Below are 25146 nucleotides of genomic sequence, written 5' to 3'. Positions count from 1 at the left end.
TGAAATTATAGCATACTTTGCTTTCTGCTATTTGCTTTCAAATATTTGATCCATTTTCAAATGAGTTCAGTGTTGCTAAACTGACCTGACTTTAAAAGTGAGCTAGTTATGGGGTATTTTATCATTTGTTAATGCTTGACACTGTTATGAACTGTTCACTTGCATTCAAAACTTGTGTTTTGACTCTCTGTCAACTACTGGAAAGGTAAACCAAGATAAAGGAGCTGTTTTTTCTGTTATGGTCGTTAAAAAGTGAACTTTGAGATGACAGCTTGTCAAGCTGCTCTACATACTCTAGCGTTATTCACGGAGACTTTAGAGCAACGACGATTGGGCGCGCTTGCTCAGGGCACAAGTCTCTCATCATCTCTCATGGACCTGTCTGGGGCCGATTTGGCAGTTTGCCTCCAACTATTGATTGACTAATTAATTTCCAATCGGATTAGACAACACGATTTTGGATTTAAATGAATTTTAGGAAACACGTATTTGTGTGGATGCTTTTATTAATCATGAAGTCCATTTTCGTTTTTGCTTGTTGCCCCAGTATGAATGCTACATGGATTTATACCTACATTTGGGCTTTGTTTTTGTGTTTAGAGATTGGTTGAGCCCTTTTCAACCCAGCCCAACTAAAACTATTGTATTGAACCATTATTGCTTAAGTCCTTTTCTTGTGGGGGTCAGATGAATGGATCTTACAATTTGGCATACACCAACTTGCCTTCTTTATCAATTCCCAACATTTAGTTTATCATAAAATCAACTTAATATATAAAAGGTTTCTGTGGATTCGAACCCGTAACATTTTTATTCCAACCAAGAAAATCTTCAAAAGTTACAATACGCTACGTCATGCTCGAAAGGCAAGCAACGCAACCTCTAGTGTATGCAAGCTGCCGAGCTATCATCTCAGAGTACATTTTTTAACGACCATATTTTTCTGTGGCTTATGACTAGTGTTCTCAAAGTTGGGCTTGGTTTTTTGCATATTTATTTGCATCTTGATGTCCTATATCATGCATCATTTTGAGAATCCTACTTATGACAATAGAGTACTGGATATGCTTTTGTGGCAAGTCTTACCCTCAAGCAACCAAGTGCTCTAGAACCCTAAATTATTCTTAAGTCTGCTTTGCTCCATCAGAATGTTCAATTCACATGCTTGATGGAGCAATTTGGAACACTAGGGAATCAAATATTCTGTTTCTGCTAAATTTGATTCGACACAGTTTGATCGGTTTATTGTGGCCACCTTTGATGTACCTTGAGCCCATGTTTAGGGCCAGGAAAAGGGGAAAATGGCCGGAAGAAATCAATTATTTTCACGCAACCTCTTAATTCTACGTGCCTGGCAATTGGAAAAGGGTGACTGACAACTCGAAACTAGAGGACAGATTGTTGGCCATGAAATCAAGACCAATGCAATGTCAGAATATTGAGCCAAACTCAGAATGTTTGTGATGTTTTAGCATCTGGTTTTTACCTTATCCTGTGATTTTTGTATCTGGGAGCTTTTTATTTGAGACCACTTATTCAACCCTGTGCCCTGATTTTAGACACCCTTGCATTTCATCACTATGTTCATAAAGCTATTTACAATAAAGAGAACACATCACAATAAGAAATTTTATACTCTATCTCTATCTCTATCTCTATACTCTCTCTTTTATACTCTATTTTATACTCCTATAGTGCATAATAAGAGAAAATAGGAACCAATCAATGTCAATCACTTTCGAAGGCACAATGTTATCTATAAAATGTTTTTAAGGTTTGAAATAATCAGATTGCTCAGTGCGTCAGTCAAATAAATACTCTAGATTTTCAACTCCTTCTCCTATTCCCATTTCAGGTTTGTTTGGTTTTATTTTTATTTGCTTCTTTGAAATTATTTGCTTGGTTTTGTTTGCTTGAATCCATTTCAAATTTGGGTTTCCTTGTTTGGTCGCATCAGTACTTCAGTTGTCGAAAAAAGTTATTTTGGCAGCCTTAGAACACGAGAACACGAACCTTCGAATTAATTCTCATTTGCAGCTCATCATTAGTCGAATTAAGCATATTTTCTTTACGGAGCAGTGATTTTTTTTTTCTCCGTGAAAATGGTCACCTTTGATGCATCTCCGAGGTAATCCACGGACTTCTAGAGATATGGACTGCGAACGGAATCAGAAATATCCTATCTCCTAAACCACTCATCTTATTCCAAATTTACACTTCATATGACCACAAGATCTTCTTGAATAGATGAACTCAGCCAAGTTTGAGCCCAAACCTATGTTTAGGGAACTCAGGAGACATGTTCAAAGTTATGTTGTAAACACTACATAAAATTTGAATTTTCGGCCTGCTCTTGGTCAGCTACATAAGCTTTTGACAACATAACTTTGAAGCGATCAACTTTGCATGTACATGATATAAAATTGACCTACCTTTAATTAAGGAGATCTACGTTTCTTATTTTATTACTTTAATTCGAAAAGTGGCTCAGAGTGGCTATGACCAAGAGCAGGCCGATTTGGCGGGAAGCTCGTTCGCAGTCCATATTTCTAAAAGTCCGTGGTTAATCCGAGCTATAGATACTCCAGGGTCCCTAATCCAATCTACTGACGTGAAGCAAGCACGGACAGGGCAAGTAGTCCGGCACTTAACTTGCGCAAGTACCTGCTTGCCCCAACTTGGGTTTGTAGACAAACACTTAAGAGGGAAATGGTGTGGCCAAATCTAATTCAAAATATTTCATATCATGAGAAATCAAATCAATTCATACAGGAATAGCAGTAATGTGCACCAACAATGACACTGCAACATGGCTTTGGTTCAATGCCTGGTTTGATTCTGGCAGCCTGACTTTAACAACGAACAAAAAACTCCCATTTTGCGGTTTTCCTGAGCTAACTAAGAGGGCCTCCTATTTTAGAAGCGGATCTCTGCTAGGGTTAAGCGTCCCCAAGTTCCAGTGCTTGGCCAAGCTTTTCTTGTAAACAGGTAAAACTTGGGTGTCTGTGATGACATGCTACTTGCCCTTTTCCCATCTGTAATAAAATCCCTTAACCTGTCAAATATTATTGTTCCACACATCTTCCGATCCGAAATCGTGTCCTCTAGTACTACCGCTTGTAATTACTTCGTTTTTGTTACTCATGACTCATCAGTGAGCTCCGACAAAATATGTTGGAATTAAGGCCCAAATATGTCATTTTTATGTTGCATAAAAAACCAAATATGTTGATTTTATGTTAACCAAAAACGTTTCCGATTGTTGTTTCTGCCACTTTTTGCCACATGTGGTTGAAAATGGCAGAAAGTGGCAAAAAAATTGCAGAAATTGCTGGAAGGTGGTCAAATATGGCCGCCAGTGTTTAGAATGGCCGATCTTGATTCTAAAAGATGTCAAAGATCATATGGGTTGGATAAGTTTTTGAAGTGTCCTTTGCTAAAAAACATATTGATATAGTATTGGCTGAAATGCAAAAAGTTCCTCAAATATCGATATTTACACTGTTTGATGGTTGATTGAATTAATAACAGTATCCATAGACCACTTGCAGTATCCAAGGCCTAGCCACAACAATTACAGTTTTTTTCATAGTCATCAAAATGGTTATTGAATACGATAGAACTTTTTTAAATGCAATTGTCGTCATTTTGACTTAAAAAAGCTTAGGTCAAATGGCATCCCTGACTCGAATCGATTGCGGTGGCAAAATTCAAACTCGTTCACACTCCAATGACGTTTTGTGGTTGTATCTCACATTCGATGCAAAATGCCCATCCCAACGTGTCAAAACTACATACAGATAGGCTTAAAGATTAACGGAAGAGATCGTCAATACTAGAAAAAGATGATTTAGAATGATAAAAAGGAATTATATTTGCTGCCATTGTTTATCACTTATTTTGGACCAATTTCTGCCATTTTCTGCCACCAATTTCTGCCAGGTGGTAGAAAATGACTTTTTATAAAATCTCATCCCTGATTAACTCATCAGGTGAACATTCCTTGAGAAAGGCTGGGTTATACCATCAGGGCCGGCTGAGCTGAATCGGTTTAGGGAATCTATTGCTCTGAGGACATAGCAATAGAGGCTAGATCTACGTTGTAGAGGACAAGCCAGCGATGACAAAATTCGACTTTGAAGGAATTTCTGCCACCATTTTTTGCCAGGTGGTCAAAAATGGCTTTTAATAATTTCCCCTCGAAGTTATATCCTGTTTGGCAAAAATCCACTTGGAAGGAATTTCTGCCACTTTCTGCCACGATTTTCTGCCACCTGGTCAAAAATGGCTTTTAATGATTTCTCATCCCTGGGACTAGCCCTCTAGCTAGATCACTTGTAATATGGCCCTATGTCATCAACAATTGCTCTTCATGAAAGCATGGGGTAATAATGTCAAACAAATCATTGAGCGGGGACAGAAATTATTACCAAGGTAGACATACACTTCTTTCCTTTGTTTCTCTCAAAAAATGACCAAAATCCTAGAATTTCCCCGAAAATCCTCGGTTTTATTTTATGGGTAAAATCCGTGACCCCTAGTTATTCTCCACCACTTATTTGGCGGTGGTCATCTAAATGTACGGTAAATAGTAATAAGGTTTCGAAATGGAGTTAAGGGGCTGTAAATATCGTGTTAGGTCAGCTTAAGTTTAAAAAGTCCTACCACCAACTAAGTGGTTTAGAATTATGTCTACCAACAAGGGCTACCAACAAATGTTGGACCAACGCCATGGATCGTGGACTTAGCCACGTACCAACGATGAGACTTTGACCAGGATCACGTCATGGTCCAGGACAATTTGGTCCAGGACAATCTGGTCCGTGACAAATAGTTTTAGGTATTTGTGGCCTTGGGGCAAGTGGAATGCGATTACGCACGACAGTAGACTTGCTGGCAATTTCCGCAGGCCTCGCCATTTCTAACGCAACGCCAAATGAAGCCAAATAACTAAATTGCATCGGTTCATGAAAATCATGACATTTTGCGCATGGAATGCCCGTCCAAATGCCGGCCACGGGCTCATCCGGATTGGAAATATTGTTGAAGAGAACGCGATAAGCGTACAATCCTGTGTCGAAAGAAATACATCCAGACTCATTCTCGTCATCAATCTCCCGTCCATCCTCAAGCAGCCTTTTCACGGATGACGAGAAATCCCAAGTCCTATTAGACTAATTCGGATGCCATAGCAACGCGTGGAGGCCCGCCATTCATCTGAACATCCATGGTTTTTAACGATAAGATTCCCACTGTTGTTCGCCTTTGTTCGGTCATGGGCCTGGGCTCAATCACCGTCAAAGGAAAGCCAGTTGGCCTTAAATACCATAGGTTAGGGCCAATACCAAGGACCACAATGGGTGGACATTGATGATATTATGATATTACCGTGTGACAGGGGCTGAACTAGGGCCCGCCTCCGATTCGGCTGGGGGCTACCATAGATTGTTTCCTATGGCGCTACCTCACACGAAAATTGGCTCACGGCCAGGTCACCCTGTTCCAGGATGGGGTACGCCGTGTCAGTCATGCGAAATTGGCATCGACCCGGCCAAAATCTAATCAGCGGGACTGTTTTGAGACTCAGATCAACGGACCTAATCGGCCTAACCCTTGGCTCTAATGCCCTTAAACATGAAATATTTGTATTGCAATCAATTCCTTAACATTGAAAGACCGTCCAGTGCTCATTGAGCCTACGCCATCCTGCGGTTGGCCCAATTCGAGCGTGTCTTTGGCTCTAAATAGCGTGGAAGCCTGGGCCGGGCTGTGTGTGTTGGTGTAGTGGTAGTGAGGCCACGAGGAGAATTGCCATCTTCAAGACAAGTCGTAGGGGGAAATCAGTGGTAAGAAAATCCAACTCTGGGGGGTGAACCCGCCGACTTTTGGGTCGGGACGGACTAGCTAGGCGTAGCCCCGAGGTCCGGGCATCCATGCCACGGTTGACCGGCCCCTGGGACGGGCCCTGAGCCCGCCCAGAGGCCGTCTGAAACCGGCCGGTGGTTGGGTGGCAGTCCAGGGTAGTGGGGATAGTGGGGATAGTGGGGATAGTGGGGGTAGCTATGAGGCTCGGAGCTAGGACTAGCCATGGACTCGAGACTACGATTATCATTCATGGTGGTCTGTGGTAAGCTCGTAAAGTCTCGATTGGTTCGTTGGTTGGACCAGTTTGGAGGAGAGATGATTTGGTGCGGCGGGTTAGTCACTAATGGATATCCGATTTGGCCGATTTCAGGTAGTTTACCACCACCCGCGGGACCATCTGCTCCACTTTACCATCTGAATCGAAGAGCGTGCCCGATCGAGCCGCATTTCCACCGTGGCCAGTCCAGCCCAAGCCGGACGCCCGTTCAAGCCTTTGACCATCTGAGATTGGATATTGAAGCGGTTCGCATCCATCCACTGACTGGAAGAGAAACCCCAACCCGCCATCCATCATCCATCCAAACACCCAGGATCTCTCCGATTCGAACCAACCGGATACCGTCATCATCATCAGTATGAGCGAAACCGCCGCCGTGTCCGTCGCTGCTGCCAGCGAGGAAGCCCCCGCCACGGGTGGCTCCACCGCTACGGCCGCCACCACCCCCGCCGTGAACAACAACAACAACGCTGCCGTCATGAACAACAATAACGACGATCTCTCCCCGGATAATGGCAGCGCCAGCGGTAGCATCAGCGGCAACGAGGGTCCCACCAAAGACGAGCTGCCCAAGGAGGTGGTGGCCTCCAAGGTCTCGGGCACTGTCAAATGGTTCAATGTCAAGTCGGGCTATGGATTCATCAACCGGAGCGACACCAAGGAGGATGTGTTCGTCCATCAAACCGCCATCCTCAAGAACAACCCCAAGAAAGCCGTGCGCAGCGTGGGCGACGGCGAACTTGTCGAGTTCGATGTGGTCGTGGGCGAGAAGGGCAACGAAGCCTTCAACGTGTCCGGACCCGAAGGAACGCCCGTCAAAGGCTCGCCTTACGCGGCTGACCGCAAACGCGGGGGCTTCCGTCGACGAGGACGAGGCTTCTTCCGCGGGGGCGGCCGAGGTGGAGGTCGCTCCGGCGATGAAGACGAAGAAGAAATGGGCGAAGGCGAAGAAGCCCATGAGGGGGGCGATGGTGGACCACGACGCCCACGCAGGTTCCCGGAACGCATGCAGCGTCGCCGAGGTAACGGTAAACCGGGTGGCCACCATGAAGAAGCCGAAGAAGGGGTAAGTTTGAATTGAACTGGGTGGGACAAATCTTGCCGAGGACTCTTGTTATTGTTTTTCCTTGTTCTGTTGTCAGGAAATGGCCGAGGACGGCAGTATGAATGGAGGACGCGGAGGTCGCGGCGCCCGAGGGGGTCGTGGTTTCCGAGGCGGTAGTGGGGGTAGTTTCCGAGGTTCTCGTGGCCGTGGCATGGGCGGAGCACCTTATCGAGGTGGCGGCGGCATGCGCGGCGGAGGACGTGGTGGACCCCCTTTCCGTGGTAGCCGAGGCCCCAGCCGTGGTGGGCCTCTGGGAGGACGTGGTCGTGGCGGCCCTCGAGGCGGACCCCGCGGCGGCCCACGTGGGGGCAGCGGAGCTCCTCCAGCCGGACCCGAATAATTCTCGCCAACTCGGCCCTCACCTCTCCATGTACAGAAGAAGAAGAACATTACAAAACAAAAGATCAACCGCCCCCCAAACATGACCCTTGAGTAGCCATTGGAGAGGGTAAAATAGCTTACATTATCTCACATATGAAGATCTGATCCATCATTGTTGCCATTTCCCAGGGTGTTAGGCCTGTACTCATTTAAAACACATTTCAAACAAAATCTCATATAATAACATCACATCCACCCTCCTACCCTCCTCCTCCTTGATGAAATCATAATGGCCATCATCCAATTACCAACCAAGCCTAAAACAACAACAGCAACTTGTGCCCTCTCCATTCACATCATCTTCTTCCATGGTTGCTATTACCTGCTGCTCTATGAAACTACTCGATTTACTACTCCACTTTGGGCAAGGTCAACAACTACAAGAACAACAATTTATTAATACTTCAATTTGATGCTATTCCTCATTGTGGAACTGGATGATGAGCCCAACAACCAATTATGTTTTCCATCAGATATCCACGTTCTGTATTTATTTGAGAAGCAAGATCTTCAGCCAATTCAACAAACCTTTTGGCCATTCATGTTTGAAAACGAAAAATAAACTTCAATGTTTTAAAACAATCCAATCTCTGCTCATGCTGGGTTGACGGGCAGATCCAATCCACGCCGCAGGATCTACCAAGGCTGGGGTGGTCTCTGGTTTGGTCTCCAAACAGTGGGTTTGATCAACATTGGACGAATCTTGTACTGTGGTCGTTGACAATAGACAATACCATGAGGCATAAACCGGGGATGCTCTCGGATCTCTTCCAATTCGGGACAACAGGGACCTAAACCGTTACATGATTGTGAGGCTGTTACACTTTTCGAATGCGTCATTGAAATGAACTCACCATCGCAAAGGTCGACTTCATTGATCTGCCGTAAACCTTCTCCGCAACACTGAAAAAAGGAAAAGACAATGTTAAATAAGAGTCAGCAAGATAAAAGAAAAATGGCAAATAAGCTCTAATGAGTAACCAATAAAGTCCCATTTTATGCCAAAACCCTTGTTTGCTGCGTATCTACTCCAATTCATAAATTCAAATGATTTAAATTTCAACATACATTGATCTAAACCCAAGGGCTTAGAAGAATTTTATTACGACGTAATACGTTAAATCAGTACGCTAGGCGAAAAAGTTTGCATGAAATTGAACTCTAGTAAACATCTATACGATGATAAAATCCAACTTTCAAATTTTTAGAACAGAATATCGGAGACCTCATGGCTGGACAACCGAGGTTGATCTATATCCGTGGGGAATACAGGTAGCTAGCAATTTGCAACCTTAGGTAGTCTATTGAATTGTGCATGCCTTGTTCAGCAAAATAACCGAATGACTTAAGATAGGTCTGACAAATCTAAATCCCTGTATTAGGTGCTCTCCATCTTAGAGAGCTTGAAGGTATTTCTTCCTAATGCTTGGGTCAAAAGTTCCATGTTTCCGTTCACTGCGACAATTCAATAATGGCCCTTATTTGCAACGTCACACGGCCCAAAGAAACCAGGAAGAGGCACGGTAGATTGCTAAATAAACCTCCTATTTTGCCTTGCTTAAACGCAATTTCTTTTCCGGATATTATGTGACTCAAATCACTAACTATACATAGCGTTTTAATATAATTAGCCAAACACAGCACAAACGCATTAAAATTCAATAAAAGCTGGATTCTTGGATACGATCGTCTCCTCTCCTCTCGTGTCACCCGTCTCACCACGGTGGTCAAAAAGCCTTATCAAGTATTGAGAGAAATACGCAAATCCATATAAACAGTCTTCCACCTCGCAAAAAACATAAAAAGTAATTTTGACCTTAATGATTTATTGAATTATGGCTCAAATTTAACGCTCATATGGCGAATAGCTCCCAAGATTTGTCTGGATACGTCTGATAGACTTCAAAAAGGCTTTTGAACCACTGTGGCAGTCGTCTCAATGGTGAGAAGGGAGGGGTAAGCTGATCATCGAAGAATCCAGCTCAAAAGGAATGATCGGCCTTTATTTGTTAGAGGCTGACTGACAAAGCGCCCTCTAAAGTACGGAACGTAAAACATATTTCGTGCAGCGTCTCTGACTGGACACGGTGGTACCCACACCACTAATAAAGTTTTTGTGCAAGTGCCATGACTTCTAGTAACGATTTTCGTTGTTATTGACACAAAAGGAACAACTTTTGTAAAATACCATCGAAAATGCCTCAGATAAGTATATTATCCACTTAAAACTTATAAAGAGATACTATTTTTAAAAACGTAATCAATAGAAGTTTGGAGTAGCCCTGGCACGCCTTCAAAGATAGCATTTGCATCAAATTTGACTACAAATTGCTCCCGTTATATCTTAACCCAATTGCCAAGAATTATGATATGCTTTTTCTACGCTCAAAATATAAATGAAAATATTTCGCTTTTTTGAAGCAGGTGGAAAAACCTGAAAATAGTCTGCAATGTAAGTTAAAACTTACTTAATATTTCACAACTGTGATTTAACGAACTTATCTGAGCTACTGTTAAACAGGTGTATTACACAAAAGTTGTTCATTTTGTCTCTTTGACAAAGAATATCTATTTATACGATAGCTGGGGCCTTGTTTGCGTGGAGTTTATAAAAGTGAGGCTTCAAGAAAGTCGACAAGGTCAAGACACCTTGAATGTGTTTGCTATTTCATCCCGCGAGTTGGAAGAGACTAGCGAGGGCTTGCCCGAGCTTCCCTTCACACAAGAGGCCATGTTGAAATGGCAAACGCATTCAAGGTGTTGACCATTCAACTTTTTGAGATCCGAACCTCAATAAACTGCATGTAAGGAACGCCCCCGCTATCAAATACACAGTTTTCTCTTACAAGAACCGGTTTTCAAGGTATGATTTTCCCTCGAAATCACTCAAAGACAAATTTGATGTTAGAGAATGTCTTTTTTCTTCATGAGTGACTGGAAACTTAGATTCCGGCCACTCAGCGCCATGAAATAAGATTTCTAATGGTCGCGCTTGGTTTCCTTTGCGTGCCGGAGAGGGAACTTTATACCGCTGAAAACCGGTCCTCGTAAAAGAAAAACATATCTAGATGTCTTGGCATTTGAGCAAACACTTAACCAGAAAATATAACCACCGTGTGGACGAACAAAAGCGTTGTTTAATACAAATTCATTGGAATTTGGCGTGTAATAAAGATACCATCAATGGACAAGCCTAAAATGATTTTCATGTGAGCTCATGAAATCCTTTGAAATCAAGGACTTAAGCTTACCCGGTAGAAGAAAACATATTATATTCAACCACCAAATGTGTGCTAATTTCGCAGGCTGAAACTGGGCCAAGTTTCCATGGGTGATTGATTACCTTTTCCGGTATATAATATTCCCTGTTCTCGAATCAGTTTTCAGGCTCGGTTGTGATGAGGAATGAAATGAGAAATATGATTAAAAAAAACGAATGAAATCACTTCTCCTTTTCGGCAGGAATCCCTGTGGAAAGTTGGCATTGTTTCCATTCCTCAGAATTTTCTTAGCCAGGCCTCACATGTTTAAGTTGTTCTACTTTTTAATATGCTATAGCATTTTGTGGAGCTCGTCACTTCGAGTTCAAGACCTTCAAATTTTTGGTCTGAGAATCTGTAATGGGGAGCTGCACTTTCAAAGGGAAACTTGCAGCCTTTCTAACAGGATAAAGCGGCATAACAGACTAGTTTACTTACATTGTCATATTTGTGATACGATAGATTCAAGCCTGATACCTGTCTTCTTGTTTCAAAAACGAATATTGAAGACAGATCATTAACATTTTCGTAGCTTTCGCTTCTCAAATCATGTCATCAGATTGCATCGTTGCCCAGGCACTTTAAAAGTGGAGCCATTGATGCGGAAACGCCAGCTTTCTTTCAATTAAGTAAAGAGATGTAGTCAGAGAGTGTTGGACTATGAACTTGAACTGGTTCATTTTGATTTATCAAGGCGCATTTCTGACGGGCCCATGCATGGTGCTGGAATTAATTATTCAAAACACATTTACAATCATGATTATTGTTCAACACTGGCGATAATCATTTGGCTAATAGTGACATATCGACCGCTTTTTAGTGTAGAGGCACATCGGAATCCTGTCTTTCTTGGTTAGTCAATATCAAATCGCAAATTTAGTGGGCGCCACCTAGAATTAGGTTAACGGAAGTGTAAATTTTACGAAATCAATCGATTGCCTTTTTTTGGATTTGTTTTTTTGTGGGCTTTTCTAACCACTGCAGGGATTGTAATCCCCAGTGCTGTGAAAATCAAAGATTAAGATTCCTATATTTTTAGTTGTTAATATTCATATGATGTTTGGCCTACCAACGAATTTGAGTTGGTCATTTTGTTGAGTTGCATTACATACACCTTTTCTACCGATCGCTTATTTTTCAATTACCGGAAAGTTCATCATCGTGGTTTGTAATTTGTGTACAGCCTTGAACCGGTGCTCTGCTGTTGTGCAAATTCTCCGCACTTGCTCTTTTGGAATTTCAAACTTGTTCACAAGGTTTGGAGTTCTTACTGATTGAATTCGGCATGTATTGAAGAATGGACTTTACGTTTTGCATTAATCACATTATTTCATCATTTTATATAGAGATCAAGTATGAATATATAAATGTGTAAACATATATCTAAAAGGGTAAAAAATATAAATATGAATACGTATTGAATCATTAATTGCATTGATCTGAAGGCAATGATACTTTTAACCATGTTGTCTTTGGGAAGGTAAATATCCCTGGTCAGTTTATCAATATCAATTCACAAATGAAAGAAAGCTCCAACGTCCAAGTTTAAACTATAATTCAATATACAATGAATGTGCAAAAGTACGAAAAAGGCAACGCATAATTTTTTGACTTGTTTTAACAAGCGCTCTTTGCAAAAGTAACAGAAAGTGCGGAAAAATGCCCAAATTAATCAAATCATTCGAAAGTAGTAATAAGTAGTGTTTTCTAATGGGAAAAAGACATCAAAAAATTAAACCACGCCAGCACTTTTGTCCTAGAGATCAGATTCAAAGTCTGATAGTTCATCAGAATTTAAGCATAAAGACTCAAATGCAGATTCGTCCAATTCTTACTAGCACTAGCGTGTGCATAAACTGTATCAAACATTGTGTCATACATATACTTTTTTAACCAATGGTTTGCAATCTTCACGCGTTTTCTCAACGTTTGTGAGGTAGCCAACACCATATTCAGGGTACGTAGATAGGGTTGATTATTCTAAAAAGATTGATCATGCTTTTGGAGTTGAGTTGTCTTTAGCATATTACCGCCATTTAATAATAAAACTTATTTCCCAATTCCATGCATAATTATTGTTCTTTGTAAGACAACAGGATCGTCATTTCTCTTTCATGCCATGTTTTTTTGGCTTGGTCTTTCACGAGCTTTTCTAATAGCTGCAGGTGATGTAATCCCCAATACTATTAAAATTAAAGGTTATAATTCGGGTTTCGAAGGGTTTATTCTGCAACTTTGTATGGCTTTCTCTCTTTTCGTGGGGCTCAATGACAGGTCTTAGGTTGGAAGTAAGCCTTTTTATTAAAAATGAGTTGCTAACTGTGCGTCTCCAAGCTTTCAAAATTGATCTTTACCAGTACTTCTCTGGCCATATTCAAGCACTGAAAGCATGATCAGTCAAGTCTAAGTTTTTTCTTTGAAATTGGAAATTGTTTTATTTAGATTATGAGACATAATTACTTGTTTACACCTTCAACGTTTAACACGCTAAAACATTTATTGTTCACTCGTTAATCTCTCCTGCAAGTGAAACATTTAAATAAGACAATCAAATCATATTTAATCTTAAAAAAATAACATTATTCGAATCCCAAAACTATAAAGCTTGGAAATTGGAACTCGACCTTGCTATATTTAATGATTTTGACCAGAAATGGCATCCTTTGCACTTCGTTGGTCAAAATCGACCTCTAAGGTAAGCAATATGCAACTCACCTAGTCTTCATTTGTTTACCCCGTGCAAGATTTTGCATTCTTAAGTACTGGTATACCACATGTGAATCTGCTTTTTCATCTTGACCCCCTAAGACCTCAATAGAGACATTTTACCTTTGAAAGTCCAGGCCTCGGCATGATGACCACGAGCAAGAAAAGGGAGGCCCAAAATAACGTGGAGCTGGGTGCACACATCGTCAACTTGGCAATCGATAAGCTGCGCAAAAAGTGACGACTTTTCCAATGTCGAACCTAGACTGCGGGTCCACTGTGTGATCCCTTGATGAACGCTGGTTCGATTGATTCGAAGGTTGAGATTGGGAAAGCGGGTGGGTGGCAGGCAAGAAACGACTGGTATTTATTGACTTTGAACACTCTGGGGAAAATCTAGATCCAGCAGGAACCGGATGTATAATGAATAGATGTGAAGGATGACAATAATGACAGAGGAATGGGAAAAGAGATGAGATCGTTAACATGGTGGTAATCCGCCCGTTGTTTGCCATCGCTGTTGCAACGTGGACACCATTGGTGGTCTTGACGGCTTGTTCCCTAGGATTTTGTCTAAATCTTCATTGACGTGATGTGTGATCTTGGAAACAAACTGGAAATGCGAAGGCACACGTGATCAATTGATCGGGATCAAACGATATGCCAAGAGTGCTCACCGTTAAACTCTGTATGATGTCCCAGAATTGCTCAATCGTCACGGCACTGACCACCATGCTTTGAGAGGTTTGGTTCCGCAAGTTCCAAGCAATGGCCAATTGGTTCAAAGTGCAGCCCAAATTTTCTGCCACTGCCGATAATTGCTTGATTTTGGTCATGGCCTCGGCATTGGAATGGGTCTCACCCGCCACCTCGAGGCCCAGTTTCCCGTGATGTAAATGGGTCTGCAACATTTTAGAGGGACGTTCCTATTATAAGGTATACTTCTCTTTAGATTTGGACCTAGTACGTCAATGCTACCAGATATTGTATTATTTAGACCATGCGTGTGTGGTCTATAAAAGTAGAGTTAGATTTTAAATTTCATTTAATCTTTTGATTTTTTTTCATTTCAATGTGTTCCATTTACAAAAGTCAATTTCACTTGATGGAAGGAGATATTTGGGGTTCATTCTGAGATACTCAATACTACCTGATATTTTACGGGTTTTTAATCTATGCTTGGGAATGGGCTCACAAAAGGCCACGTTATGTTTGATGAATGTTTGGTCTGATAAAGAGTTTGGATTGCTTGCTTTAAGGCAACATTGACTTAGAACATAAGTTTTATCGTTTTCTAGCAAATGAAAATTCACAGACATGTTTTTGATAAAATTTGGAATGTCACAAAGGTTAACATATCGATCTTTCGCTCCACAAAAACGCTTTTGCGAGAGGTTTTACAAGACTGGTTTTTTGAATGACTTCTAAAAGAGGCAGATTGGACAAGTCATTTCATTTCTAGTGTGTATGAGTTCTCTTTGGGAATGCTTTTTTTTATTAATATATAAAGTATAAATATTGTCCATGTGGGAAATGGGGGAATATTTCCTCTGTTAATGGAACATCATAAGGATATTTTTTAATTTAGCCATCTCCATTGTGTGTGTATGTGTGAGACTTTGCTTAAAAGGTCGCGAAAACATGGTTCAAGAAGGGCAATAATTGTAGCATGGTTCTTTCGTTTTGATATAGGCTGACTTGCCAACAATTCATCTTTTGATGTCTTTAAAGAATTTGATTTTTTAATTAAAGGTTTCCTTGGACTGGTCATTAGTCTCCTTTTAACAAAGGGTTTTGAACCATTCGTAACATGTAATTTGCACTCTTTAAATTGAAATTCGAAAGTTTTTTTGCATGATCAAGTTTGATTTAATGAACTGATTAAGATTTTGATTCATAACTTTACAACGGTTCATGTTTGGAACCAGTTTTCATACAACAAAGATATAAGTTCAAAGTTCTAAGATAAGGGCACGTTCTTCGCGTAAAATAATGAAGAAAAAAAAAGCATTTGTTTTTGTTTGAACGATTGACAATTACTGCAAACCTTCAAGGTACACCAGGTTGGCATTATACATACGTAGGTATTTGATTAGGAAAGTAAAGCTCATTAGTTTGTCCATCTCATCGTTACGAACTCCAACCAGTTGTTTATAAGTATACCCCATTTATCTCTTATCTGAGGTCAGCAAAGTACAAATCAAGAAGATTGTGGATCTGACAGACAACAAATGAAAACAGGAGACAGAAAACGGAAAACATTGCCTACAATTGTACGGGTTGTCCATGTGCTCACATTTGAACTAGAGCTGGAAGCGAGTTCTAAAAGTATGAACCCAGCTCATGAGTCTTTTAGCAGCGAAACCAATTACCTGGACTCGAGTTCATCGACCTTTTTTAGCTAAAAATGGGTCAAAAATGACGCGCAATTTTTTTTTATTAAGATACTAATTCTTGCATAGGGATTGTGAAGAAATTGAAGAGCAATAAAAAAACTTGTTTTATACTCTGATTTTGGGCTTTGTTATTACATTTACAGCCCGTAAGAAACAATAAGAATAAACATCGCGACCAACGTACACCGCGGGCTAACTAATTGTTCAATAATCAGAAGAGTGGTCACGTTTCAAGATTCGAAAATTTGTCATTTTTGACATATATTTGACGTAATATGGCCGACGTAATTCGGTCAAGACTCAATTAATATAAAAATCAAATATCCTCAAGCACGTCGGTAATTTGAAATGTTCAACAAATTTTATTCAAATAAAGTGCAAGTTCACTTACTGTTTTTACCAATAGCCTGAATAGCCTCGTATCTCTTAGACAAAGGAGTAAATTAGACTCCTTTTAAATTCCCATTGACTTTGGACTACATCTTGATTTTATTTAAAAGTTTGGCTCTCATGGAGCTGAAATAGAATATGTTCAAAAGGAAAAGCCGCAAAAATATAATTTCTTCAAGATTTATTGATTTGCCAAAAATATAGTCTCACAAATACTGAGAAGAAAAAGCCGGATTCAAGACTTGTTTAGTCCTATTCTCGAGGGACCTACTTTATTTTACTGTATACCTCAATTCCCCGTTTGTTTTTGAGCTGGTGCGTTTCCTTAATTCTTGAGCAAAAAAACAACCTTATTTTCCTGAATCTTCGAAGATCACCAATTAGCTCGAGTCTTACGAGTCTTCTTCATGACTCTTCGAACACTAGGATGGACCAGCACACTCAAAAACACATATACGTACAATACTGTCAAACAGGTTTCAATTGGCTAAACGAGTGACACAAAAAAAAAGCAAAACAGAATAACTGAAGACAAACACGGAACACAGGTACGATATACATGAATCTGTTTTAAGTATTCATTATGTACGCTGAGAAAAGTGATGAAAATATGAGCTACCCTCTAATATCAGCCTTCATCCTTTCTTAGTTGGTCCAAATTCCCTAAAAGTTACGGTATTTGACACACAAAAACTTCGGACGGATATGAATTAATTGACGAATAGACCTTCTCATTTCATTCTCATTAGACGAATTTAGCTTACTCTTTTGCTTCTCAAACCCGGGTATTTGATCAATTTAATGAGAAGCTTTTGCATGAGAAAAGTGCTCCCTTAATACAAGACAATCACAAGTTTACGAGTATCATAAATACTCGATCGCAAATGCTTGTTGCCAACAAAGCTAACACAAAACTTCCCATTTTCGGTGCCATCCTTACTTTTAAGAGAAGTTTGGCAATCAGTTGGCTGTCGTCACTGTTTTTGGGATTGTAGCACAACCCGTAGCTGATTGGCGACCAAGTCATCAGACCGAATCCTGGATGGAATATGAAGAAACGATGATATAGTGGTACATACATCGATAGATCGCTAGATAGAAAGATACGTGGATAGGTAGGTAGTCTTCTTGTCTTAACCATCTCAATGGCTTGCCATTGTTGGCATTTGTGGACAGAAGAGCGGAGCGTTTTAATCTGGCTGGCCACCCTCCATCCATCCCAACTCACCTGTCTTATTGTACAATTCTGCCATGTACAATTCGACCTTTTCTCTGTGAAACCAGTGGTATTCGGACATTTCGGTGATGGGACAGATCAAGCCCATGGTTTTGGCCACCATAATGGCTTCGTAGATCTCGCCTTGGCTCCAACGAGCCGTGCCCCAATACATCATTTTCCCATGGTCAATTAAGTACGTCATGGCTCGAATCAATTCTGGAAGTAAAGTGTGCGAACTGAGAGGGCGTGTCACTTCCTTCCCACTTTAGCTCGAGTCTCTGGAGGAGATCACGCGTCTCACCTTCCGTGGGGCAATTCGGGTCGGTTTTGTTGATCAATACCAAGTCGATGTAGTCCAGTTGGAGATTGTTCAAAGACGTTTGAACCGACTCGATGATTTCCTTTCTGGACAAGCATCCTTCCTCGTATCTGGAGCCAACAAGCAAACCAGCTTAATGTATGTAATTATCACCGCTGTTTTCCTTCTTTTCAAGTGGATCGCAGAGAAGACAGCACCAAACAACAGTCTGTCTTCTGGCGTTTACTTACTTATTCCAGAAGATCTTGGTGCACACGACAAAATGTCTCCGTGGCCATTTTCGCTTCCGAAAAATGTTTCCAAATTCCTTCTCCGCCTTTTCTTGTTGGTAAGGATCGGAAATGTCGAAGAAGTTGATTCCGTTTTCGTATGCAGCCACGATAATATCTTCGGCCATCTCGGGGTTTTCCGAGGAAAATAACTTGGCTGAGCCTTAAAGACGCGAGAGATGAAGAATCAATATTTGGACCAATGCTGCGTACTGTACTACAACAAGTGTATTTCCTTCCATTCATCATCCTGTTCCTTACGATCAGTTAGTTATCTTATCATCACCCACACTACTTACTTACCCAGTCCAATGTTGGATATCTTCAAGCCACTCTTGCCGACGTGTCGATATTTGATGCCAGAGAAGGATCCTGGCTGGAGCTTGGTCATGATCATGGCGGATTCGACCAAGGATTTGTTATCAATTTGGACCGGATTATTGGTGTCCGAAAAGAACTCCAGTTCTTCCATACCATCCATGGACGCAATCGGTGCCTTTCCCCTTGAAATAATAACAATGAGAGACGCGTACAAGATCACGTCAAAGCGAGGGTAAAATATGGTAAATATGCAATTGAAAAGGGCATCAAAGAAGGAAAGAAGCAACCTTGACGTTTTGTCGAGAAACAACGAAATGAATAACTTATACTGATCAATTATGATTAAGGGATGAGTCTATCAACTGGGGACGAAAGAGGCACCGCTGCAACAGATTAGCTGAAACTCAGAGGGCATTTATTATTTCGTGCACGACGTGATCTATTTAGCTCGACTAAATTTACCGGGAGAGAGGGAAGGGAGAGAGAGAGAGAGAGAAGACAAATAAAAAATACCGTCGCAATCCTGCAGAAGTCATTTCTATGAATTGGCCCGATTTCGGATTATGATAACCAGAACTACTTCCAGCATATTCAGGACGTCATGACTTGAGGTGGTAGGAGTAGTATACCAACCATACCACGCAGCAATAAAAATGTAATTGTGAGTGATCATGTTCTGGCACTTAGTAACATTACGCTACATACAGTATAATGTTCAAACCGTACGGAATTATGAAAAGAATGTTTCTACGTAGCCAAGGATTCAGAAATTTCTGTCCTCCCTAGGGTGGAGTTGACGAGTTCAGATTCATGCACCCCAGACAACCAACCAGTCAGTGACATTCTGGCTGAAGCTGAGAGCAAAAAGCACGTGTGTTGTTGGCTTTTTTGAGAAATACAATTCGAACGTCATTGTTGATGAAGATCTTTCAAGTCGATTAAAACGTATGATGTCTCGTCAAATCGAATTTACGTACTACGTACGCAGATGGGAATAACAGGTTCAACTGAGAACAACCAACTTTGGTTCAATAGTCTTGTTTCTTTTTGCGTTTGAAATCACATCGACCTAAAACGATGTACCTCAGAAAATCAACAACGTTTCCTGTCTTTAGTTCGTTGAATGCATAAGTGATCAATCAAGATTGGACTAGTTTTGATACACAATAATGGATAAGGAAATAGTTCTAGTCGGCCAATACGATAAACCAAGAATCTAGCACGACTTTCAAGAAAATATGCAAATCTCATAGGTTGCTCTTTTCAATGACAGGAAACTGAGTGAGGGTAAGTGCTCCGAGTTTTGTGACTTTAAGGAGTACCGATGGTAGTATACTAAAAGAAAAAGAGCTTTGAAATACTTAGTCTTTGGTATTATTTGTCTGCGTGGCCCCTTCCTTCATTGATAGGATATTAAAATCTTAGGCTCTTGGTTTCGGTCAGATACTGTTTTGGCCTATCACTACTTATGAGTAATACCGGCCATAACAGCTGCAATCGACCAATACTTTATGATGCGGACCAATGAACTCTTTTAACCAAGAGTTGGTCTTATTTGATGACGGAAAAACAGAAATAGATTCAAGTCGTGATTTTTTTTTTGAGTTATTTCGTGAGAAAAGTTTGGCTTTCATTTTGCCATCCAAATCCTCTGGCAAATGAAGCTATTTTAACGAACCAAAAAAAGAATATTCATTCAACACTCATAATCTTTCACCATGACTGCTTACGTATTTAACCGATAACAGCGGTTTTGCCCGAGTTTGGTCGCTCGTAACATTAAATATTATCTGTGAATTGGTGTATATTGTTGACTAAGCTCTTTTGTGATTGAATTAGCTTCAACGAATGATCGCCTGGCTAAGCTATTAAGACGAGTATACGAGCCACAAATAAAGCTTGAAATTCAAACGGAATAGCTACACGAAATAACGCATGCATTCGGATATGGATCCAAGTTTAGAATTGAAAATTAAATTCTGATCAACGAGAAGCTACTATCTACTTTAAACGTTGATTATAGCATTAAATCACCTAACAAGGGCGGTGGAACAGGGTGGCAAGGACAATTTAAAAGAGACTAGGTACGGTGGGAAGGAATGAGCAACGAACCTGATTGAACAATTACTCTTTGACACCAATGCTAAAATTCAACGTGGACTTGTTGCCTGTACAATTGCTCTGGACAAGATCTCGTTGGTCAATACGTGGAAGAAAACAGCAATGGGACAAGCAAAGGCTTCATTCAACCCCGAGCATATGCTTTGCCCAGCTTTCATGGAACCTCTGACTGCCTGGATGACAGTGGTTAGTGATTGGATTTCGAAGGGGACAATGAAGAGGATGCGGATATGGAACTCCATCCACATCCAACCAACCCCGGCTCAATTAGTCAAGAGACGATAAACACACAAACTATTTTGTCGTTGAGGTTGTTGTTGTTGTTGTTGTTGATGATGATGTAGTTTGTTGATGGTAACGGTGGTACATGTTTTGACCCGAGGTGTGGCCGATGATTTGGGTACGGTGGTAGTTAGTACAATGGCTGAATCAATAGTTGATTGGATCAAGGCTTCAAAAGTGCATATTGTACACTGAACACAACACGCAATCACGCTCACAATTACCTATACAGGATGTTCCTCGATTTGGGAACAATCTCTTCAGAATTCTCGGTCGAGGGAGAAAACATGTTCTGAGGGCTCACTAGCTTGTTGTTGCCTGGGTTTGATGATTGGTGGGTTGAATACTCGATTGATTCTTCTCTTGCCTTGTGCCTTCGTGGCCTTCTCGATAGACCTGCATCGACAGCACGTACTCAAACTCCGAGGCTCCTAGGCGTCAAGACTTCAAGGCTCCAGGGCTCCAAGGCTCACAGTGCCCCTCTTCTCCTTTGAGCAACGACTCGTGCCTGTCTCCGCTTGATCAGTGGAGAAAAGAAAGTCAGGACGTTGGCCCAGACAGTTTTGGTCAGCTTTCTTTCTCTTACTCGAACAACAATTTGAATCACATGGGAATGAATGGAAATTGTTAAACACCGTTCGTTCATCTCATCTTCGCCCATTTTTGTGGACAAGAAAAACATTGGAATGCCATCCAACTTGTTTCATAATAGGGTGGTAGTGAGGATGAGTATTGTGCTTGGGCGCCTCATTTTGCAAATAAAGGCGATGACTATTGCGCAACCTGAAAGCAAAAAAATCCACTCCCGTTCTCGTTTAGTTGACAAGTTTTTTACGAGTCTTTGTCGCCATCTCTTTGGAGACGCAAGGGATCCGATCAACTGAATTTATTCGGTCGAAAGATGAAAGAACCCTTTCAGTTGTTTCGATTAATTCATCTCTGGCCACTTTCGCCGTAAACTTCAGGTGTCTAAAGAATCCGAGGAGAGGAATTATTTTCCAAGAGGAGAAGTAGGATAATGATGATGATGATGATGGTAGGGATGATGATGACGACAAGAGTGACGATGGTGACCTCGTCCTTAGATCCCTCGAAAAATAATTTAGGCTTGAACAGATTGAGAGAAGGCGAGAGAAGGAGGAGGAGGAGGAGAAGAGAGAGAGAAAGAGAACCACGATGTAATCGTCGAAACAAGCCCCAAGTGGAGCACTCCTAGAAGGCCATCATGAACGCGTTCCTACGACATGTATTGCATCTTCAGGACTCTTCAGCTCTTGGATGGTCTGTGCATGTTGAGGAAGGGTGTGATCTCCTCCTTCCTACCGCGCCCATCTGAACCATTAGCAGGACGAGGACGACCAAGACAACGACGGTTAGGTTTACTTGGATCATCATCATCCACATCCCTAAAACCAGGGACTGCAAGCAAAGCGTCACGGCCGTCGTCGTCGTGGTCGTCTTCTTGGTCGGCTCCATTCTCGTCTACCTTCGCACCATTACTACTAGCATCACCACCACCATTACTCCTATTCAACGCCGCCGTCTTTCGAGAAAGAACTCCCTTCAACACCATCGGCTTCATCATCAAGATCATCATTTTTTTCGGGTGGGACAGGGAGCGACCACTTCCCTTGTGCTACGCCTTTTGATCCGATTCCCTTGCTCGTCCTACTCGGCGCTTTGGCAAACGTCGTGGTGGTGGAAGAGCTCTGGGTTGGGAATTGTGGCCAAGTTGGTGCGACGAGGCCTCTTCTTTTTCTTCTTCTTCTTCTTCTCATTTAGCTTTGGTCCAAGATGACTTAGAAACTTACTTACGCTAGATTGGGAACTAGTGCAGCAAGTACACGTTACTACGAGATCAGACGTCTGATGAAGGCATGGACTTCTGAATGTACTTGCGCAGGTTTTTTTCCCTCATTAAGTGAATGCAATTGATATGCACAGGGTTCTTTGTTTTTGAGACCACTCAAATACACGCCTGTAGCTCAGGAACAACTTCAACAAAATCTAAAAGACATAAAATGTTGATTGACATGACATTCTGAATATGAATGTCGAATTTGATAAATTTCTTCGACAGTATTTTGGAAAATATCACTGAAATTATCGCAAGAAGCCATGGCCTCCTGCGGATACCTTTTGTCAGCATCTGATGACAACATCGACTCTCTTGATGTTCTCAGTTTGAGAGCTGTGTGCCAGATATCTACAGACTGGTTCTTGTTCTTCAGCAAAAAGTCTATGACATCTTCGTTTACTTGTCTTGCAAAGAAGTACTGTGGTAAAATTAATAACAGATGTGACTCATGAACTCAAAAGAATGTGTTAACGATCATACTAAACAGGAAGCTTCCTTCAACAAATTTCAAAAAGCCTTAAAGTGAGCAGAAGCTCCGTTAAAAGGAATACTAACCGTTTTAAGAAGACCAAAAGTGTGCCGCAAGTACAGGATGACCAAACTCAATAAGATAACTAAGGTTTTTTGTATATATGGATTAAGCAAGATCCACACATCAATGGTCATATTTACGAAGGACAAGAACTCCCGAAAAAGGTCGAAATTGCAGTTGGAGGAAGTTAAAGCCTTGTAAATCGAAAATGGTGGCACATGATGATTATTGGCAAAGATGCCAAAATGATGATTAACTCTTCTATCAGGGCCTGTACACAAACCTGAATTCAAGGATTACTCTTTGCTCACATTCGCATTGACAAGTTATTGGTTTTCTGCCTGATTTCATCTTGAACTCCAATTTTGAACACGATGCTGTCATTGATTCAATCAAGCTAATGAGGGTGTGTATGGAAAAGATCATTCATGCCGTCGTTATGTCCCGCCTTGTTCAAGAGGTCCCTGAGAGGCAGAGCATGTTTGCGCATCAAGACGATGACGAAGGTGAAGAAGAAGATCGACCATTTTAGTGGTCAGTGTGGAGAAGGACACTTTGTCATGGCCACCGCCCGACGCTCCCTTCCAGCCCTGCCCTGTTCAAGACTTCCAAATACGTTCGGATTGAGATGAACGAAGAAATAGTGCACAGTCGTACGTACGAACACAGGTTCTTCTATCTAGTGCACGTAGGCAGGGCTCCTTCCTTGGGCGAAGAGAACGAGTGATGAGGACGGGAGCAGAACATTCTTATCATATCCGATAGGCTCTTTCTTGTTCTTTCGTCCAAGGTTCTTTCAGTTTCAAATGGTCTGCTAGTACAAGTCTTATTAGTGAATAGGTGCCGCCGCTGCCGCCGCACGCTTCGGTATCATCCAGGCAAACTAGAGTGATCCTCATCCCAAATGCTCGATCGTGTATCGTCCGTCCAGATGCCTTCATGCACCTACCGTACAAAACTGGGCACCTTGGCCAGGCAGCATGTGCTTGGGAGCCCGTCGTTTGTCTACACCCTATCTCCCTCACACACTCATGCCTAGTGTCACACATGTGATGGTGGCCCTGCGAGCAGGCGAGCTAGCGGGCGAGCACAGTGAGACCGCCGATAGATAACCATCCCTTCGCTCTCGCTCTCTGTCTGTATCCCTCCTCGCGTTTCGGGTGCTTCTCGGTCCTCGGACTCCTCCTCGTTGCGTTAAGGAGTAGTCTTCTAACGGGATCCAAATATTGACCGAAGCCGCGCCTAAGACCTCGCCCGGTCGACGCCCGAAACTTGACTTTCAACTTGATCTAGATCTTTTTTCCCTCCGCGTCTTCAACTGGAGCACCAAGAGGAGGATGAGGAGAAGCAGAAGGAGAAGTAGAAGGAGGAGGAGGGCGTACGTACGTGGCATAGGTGTGCGATGTGCGAAGCCACTGGTTCCAATGAACCAACAGGTCGTCGTCCCTGGGAAGATGATGATGATGATGATGATGGTGGTGGTGGTGGTGGTGGTGGTGATGATCCTGGTGATGTCGACTGAGTGGTGAGGTGATGGGGAGGTTTCAAGGTGGAATGAGACCTGTGGCGTGACTGCCGCTCTGCTTTCAGGGAGGGTCGTGAAGGTGGTATGTGGACTACTTCTGGTTTAAATTGAAGCTTCTAATGACCAACCTGAGGCATGAGCAGCATACTGCATCCTTAGCCAGGAACCAAGCCTACTTACTGGGTACGTGCACACAGCTACACTCACGATCCATTCCACGCTGAGAAGAAACAAGGAGACAGAGGGGAGGAAGGGAGGAAGACAGGAAGGGAGGGAGGGAGGAAGGGAGGGGATCGGGCTGGGTTAAAGTCCAGAGACTC

At 41.9% G+C, this 25146-nt stretch overlaps 2 protein-coding genes across 3 annotated transcripts; one reads left to right on the top strand and one right to left on the bottom strand.

Moving 5' to 3' along the window:
* The first annotated feature begins 5690 nt into the window (after window positions 1-5690).
* LOC131881570 (Y-box factor homolog) lies at window positions 5691-8210 on the top strand. The gene is made up of 3 exons (XM_059228463.1): window positions 5691-5846; window positions 6236-7208; window positions 7285-8210. The coding sequence occupies exons 2-3, from the start codon at window positions 6501-6503 to the stop codon at window positions 7585-7587; spliced, it is 1011 nt and encodes a 336-aa protein (XP_059084446.1). The 5' UTR covers window positions 5691-5846; window positions 6236-6500; the 3' UTR covers window positions 7588-8210.
* Window positions 8211-13933: 5723 nt separating this feature from the next.
* On the bottom strand, window positions 13934-21394 carry LOC131881569 (voltage-gated potassium channel subunit beta-2-like). 2 transcript variants are annotated; one of them, XM_059228461.1, is made up of 8 exons: window positions 21136-21394; window positions 18491-18690; window positions 18149-18350; window positions 17901-18028; window positions 17609-17815; window positions 17321-17418; window positions 14272-14496; window positions 13934-14207 (listed from the first exon to the last, which is right to left on the bottom strand). In XM_059228461.1, the coding sequence occupies exons 1-8, from the start codon at window positions 21198-21200 to the stop codon at window positions 14076-14078; spliced, it is 1257 nt and encodes a 418-aa protein (XP_059084444.1). In that variant the 5' UTR covers window positions 21201-21394; the 3' UTR covers window positions 13934-14075. The 2 variants fall into 2 exon arrangements, with proteins under 2 accessions (XP_059084444.1, XP_059084445.1); XM_059228462.1 differs by having other exon boundaries at window positions 20621-21393.
* Between the last annotated feature and the right edge of the window lie 3752 nt (window positions 21395-25146).

This window comes from Tigriopus californicus, chromosome 6, assembly GCF_007210705.1.
Source record: "Tigriopus californicus strain San Diego chromosome 6, Tcal_SD_v2.1, whole genome shotgun sequence".
NCBI lineage: Eukaryota > Metazoa > Arthropoda > Copepoda > Harpacticoida > Harpacticidae > Tigriopus > Tigriopus californicus.
Note: the sequence above shows the minus strand (reverse complement) of the source record. Positions and strands in the feature narration are given on the sequence as shown.